The sequence below is a fragment of the Camelina sativa genome, unplaced genomic scaffold (genome assembly GCF_000633955.1).
Source record: "Camelina sativa cultivar DH55 unplaced genomic scaffold, Cs unpScaffold00703, whole genome shotgun sequence".
In the NCBI taxonomy this organism is placed as follows: Eukaryota; Viridiplantae; Streptophyta; class Magnoliopsida; order Brassicales; family Brassicaceae; genus Camelina; species Camelina sativa.
Genome location: NW_010921834.1, coordinates 10,111 through 14,009, shown reverse-complemented (window position 1 = coordinate 14,009; position 3,899 = coordinate 10,111). Strand labels below are relative to the sequence as shown.

At 50.5% G+C, this 3,899-nt stretch overlaps 1 protein-coding gene across 1 annotated transcript; it reads left to right on the top strand.

The window, feature by feature from the left end:
• The first annotated feature begins 1,121 nt into the window (after window positions 1-1,121).
• Window positions 1,122-2,190, top strand: LOC109131603 (uncharacterized protein At3g60930, chloroplastic-like). The gene is made up of 2 exons (XM_019242770.1): window positions 1,122-1,695; window positions 1,775-2,190. Exons 1-2 carry the CDS (start codon window positions 1,122-1,124, stop codon window positions 2,188-2,190), a joined length of 990 nt encoding a protein of 329 aa, XP_019098315.1.
• Window positions 2,191-3,899: the final 1,709 nt, after the last annotated feature.

Sequence of the window (3,899 nt, the reverse complement as noted above, 5' to 3'; positions counted from 1 at the left end):
GACCCACGACCGACCATCTCTCGACCCTCGACCGACGACCGACCCACGACCGACTATCTCCCAACCCTTGATNCAAACGGGTGGAGACCTGACCCTCCAGGCTGTCAAAACGTTCGGTAAGAGCGGCGGAGGCGGCTTGCTGACGATCAGACTTCTCAGACAAGTCCTGTAAGACTTCTGAATCACCTCCAGGGATACATGACTGGGAGAGTTGGTTGCCATAGCGGTGGTTGTGTGTAGCGGATTTGTATATGAAGTCGGTGCTAACGAGAGTCAGGCGATAGATCACCTCCTTCTAGCGCCAAATGTGAGAACTGAAAACAAGCTTCTCCTTCCGAAGTGATTTAAATGTGGAGGAGCCTATCGCCGTTATGTAGTTCCGAACTGAATTGAGAGAGTTTTTGAGTATTTGAATTTGTATTGCTGTTTTTTGGTGAAATTCCGGATCCCCTACAAGTGACACCCCCCTTACATATTTATACCGACCAATTTATTGCCCAATCAATGCACAATTAATAGGGCACGATTTGTGCGGTCTAATTAATCCTCTTGAATGCGGGAATCTTTGACCGGGCCCGAGCTGCGAGCTGAACCACGAAGCATCTCCGCGCTCTCTTCCTTTCTCCAGGCCTGATGGGCCGATCAGTAATACGCTCTTAGCCCATTAGACAAACCCGACCCTGGCCTTCTTGCCTATTGTCCGAGATGACAGATCGTGGGTATAACAGTTGCCCCCCAAGTCTCCCGAGCTGAACAGTTCGGGGGACTTTTAACCTTCAAGCGATCAATTTCGGGAAACTGAATATTCCCCATATCTCCACGATTTGATCATGGTAATGATAGGATTTGCCTTCCCTAACAAGCCTCGGGGCCCCACTAGGTGGCGTGTTAACTATAAGAGAGAGAGAAAACAGTGCGAGACCTTTCACTTCCCCAGGTAATCATTACTCCCTGGTTCCGTGTATAAAGGTAAACTCGACTTCTCTCTTTCACTCTTAATCCCCAATTGTGCTTGTGTTTTCCGTTCTCCGATTTTCTCTCTTTTCCTCTGTGAACTTCTTTACTTTCGCCGGAGAATCCTTCACTCCTCCTTTATTTCTCGCTACTTTTACCGGAAAAGCATGTCTCCGCCGAAATCCTCATCGGGAAAAACCGCAAAACCCTTGATTCCGGGCGTTTTCGGCCCCCACCAGCCGTCGATTCTCTCTGCGGAGAGCATAGCCGAGATTAGAGGATCCACCGGGATTCCGTCGGAGGTCGAGATCAGATTCCCGGAGGCTCATGAGTCTCCGGAGAACCCCCCTCCAGGGTACTGCTGCGTGTTCGAGATATTCTTCTCTGCATGCGGTCTGTCATTCCCCCTTCCCGAACTCATTGTGAAGATGATGTTCGAACTGGGCTTCGCTCTTGCCCAGATGTGCCCCAACTTTGTTCGGACTGTCTTGTGCCTTCAAACTCTGGGGGAGGAGTTTGGCTACCAGCTGTCGTTGGCCGACTTCCTCCAGGTATACACGGTGAAGACTGGTCGTACCAAAGGCACGCTTTACGTAAGCCCACTTGCCGGGCTAAAGGTCTTTGACGACCTGCCCGAGAAGGATGAAAAGTGGCGGAAGTCCTATTTCTTCTTCCCGGTTAACGAGCTCATCTTCGGCCACCGCGTGAGTTCGCACGTATCGAAGTGGACTTCGAAAATCGGTAGAATGGAGTTCCTTGCTAGGTCCAAGTTAAGTGTTACTTGACTTTCCATCTCACCTTTTAACTGTTTCTTTTTCAGATCACTTCGAGCGCGGATTGCTTTGCCCCACATTCGCAGAGTTCTTCTCGAGGTTCTACAGCCAAGGACAGATCGCTTGGGATTCTTTTTCTTGTGAAAGGATCAGAGAGTCCACGGCGAGGCTCAGAACGCGTTCTCTCGTTTGTTCCACCCCCTTGAGCGTTTCAGAGATGAATTACAGGGAAGAAAGGGCGTGCCGAGCTGCCGAAAAAGAAGCAAAGAAACAGATGGCGATGGCCCTCGCCGAAGGCAAAGCTCGCATTTCTAACAAGAATTCCTCCGTTCCTGAGGAGAGCGGGACTTCCGTGCCTCCAACTGGCTCTCCCGAGCTTGGTACAGAATCAGCCAGGGCTCCTGCTGGCCCGCTGATTTCTCCCGTGATTGTCATTGCTTATTCTAGCGACGAGCCACGGTAGGTCGCTGCTTCCCCCCCAGCGCCGAAGAAAACCTCTGTTGAGGCCTCCTCTCAGCAAACTGATTCATCGAAGAAGAGGAAGGAGCCTGAGACCGCCTCCTCTTCTCGTGAAAAGGGGCGAGCCCGGACTGGCCCATTAGGGGATGAGCGAAGTAGATCTAGCTCGAAAGACAGGGGTCCCTCCTCGGAGAGGAGATCTAAGGAGGCCCCACCGCCTAAAGACTCCGGAGACTCCTCTTGAAGAAACCCTTTGAAGGAACAACGCCCTTTCGCCCGAGGTAAAAATTCCTCTGAGATGCTCTTAATTTTATACCTTTGACTGTTCGATAGTTGAAGACTGAAATGACTTGCTCAAAAATCTTTCAGTCCCCCCTGCTTCCCCAGCCGATCTAATGAGGAGCTACATTCGGCCCGGAGTTTGGATCCCGGCATTTGCTGACATGACCGAGGTCAATCTTGCGAACTTCTTTCGTTTTGCGGACAAAATCGGCGAGGTAAACATCCTTTGGTCTTTATTTCTGTTTCTTTCTAACATTTTATCCGTTTTTGACGAGCTGAATTTTTCAGCTTATGATCGAGTTCAACTCCTCGGTGGCGTCCTACGAGGACCAGCTGTTCGTCTCCCCATCCTCTTCCGAGGTGAACCTGGAGGCCCAGGTAAAAGAGTACGCCAGGCTGGAGGCTGAGAATGCTAGCACCGTAGCGAAAGCCGAAGAAATCCGAGCGCGGATGAAGAAGGCTGAAATAGAGGTACTCGACCTTGGGGTAGCCAACGAAGACCTCCGAGACAAACTGAAGAAGGCGGGGGACCTTTACTTCGAAGCGGCGGAGGATGCGAAGGCGGCCAAGAACAGGTTGCACGAGATCGAGCTCCGCAATCAGCTACTCGAAGCTGGCAACAGCTGCGAGATTGAGAGGGTGCGAAGGGAGGAGAGGCAGGCAATGAGGCGGACTCTCCGTCCTCTGGTTGAGGAGGTGAGGGTCACCTTCGAAGAGAGGGAGAAGCTAGCTCCGCTCCAGGTCCGAGCTGCTGAGATTAGGGCGAACCGGATGCTGATCGAGGAGATCGCCAGAGGAGAGATCCAAGACATGGAGGCCGAGCTCGGACTCCTGAAAGCTGATGAAGAAGAGGCGGACGAGAAGGTTTCGAAGGTAGCTCCTCGTGACCTCGACCTCTCAGTATTCTCAGATCTTTTGGCAGATACACCCGATCTCTTGTGCAGCAAGAACCCGCTAAGCGTCACAATCGACGAGTCCAGCACTAATCTCGGGCAAATGTCAAAGCAGGGAATGGACGATTTTCTGGCGAACACTAGGCCTGAAGAGGAGCTCGCAGAGATGGGCTTGGCCCTATCCGAAGCGGCGTCTGATCCCGTTCTTCCTAATCCTTAGTTTTTGTTTTGGGGTTGTTTTGGCACGGGTTGCCCCCTGTTTGTAGTACTTATTTTCAGACTTTTTTTGGAGTGTTTTGGTCGTGGTAACCACTCCATAAAAAAAAAAATTTGTTTTGTCATCTTAAATGCGAACTTAATTTCCGCAATCTTTTGTTTTAAAAGATGATATGAGCAGGAATAAACACGAAGTAAGAACTTCGGTTAAGTAGTTCGAAAAGATGACACCCCAACTTTAATAGGTGAAGCTGAGTACGAAGTGGATACTTCGGTTTAGATAAGAAACTAAGTTTTGACTTTACTAAGTAAAGTGGAGTAC

Bases quoted from the DNA above. Each gene is read 5' to 3' on its own strand.
- LOC109131603 (XM_019242770.1), top strand. From the start codon at position 1,122: ATGTCTCCGCCGAAATCCTCATCGGGAAAAACCGCAAAACCCTTGATT. The intron at 1,696-1,774 runs GTAGAATGGAGT...TTTCTTTTTCAG, and splicing joins GAAGTGGACTTCGAAAATCG to ATCACTTCGAGCGCGGATTG.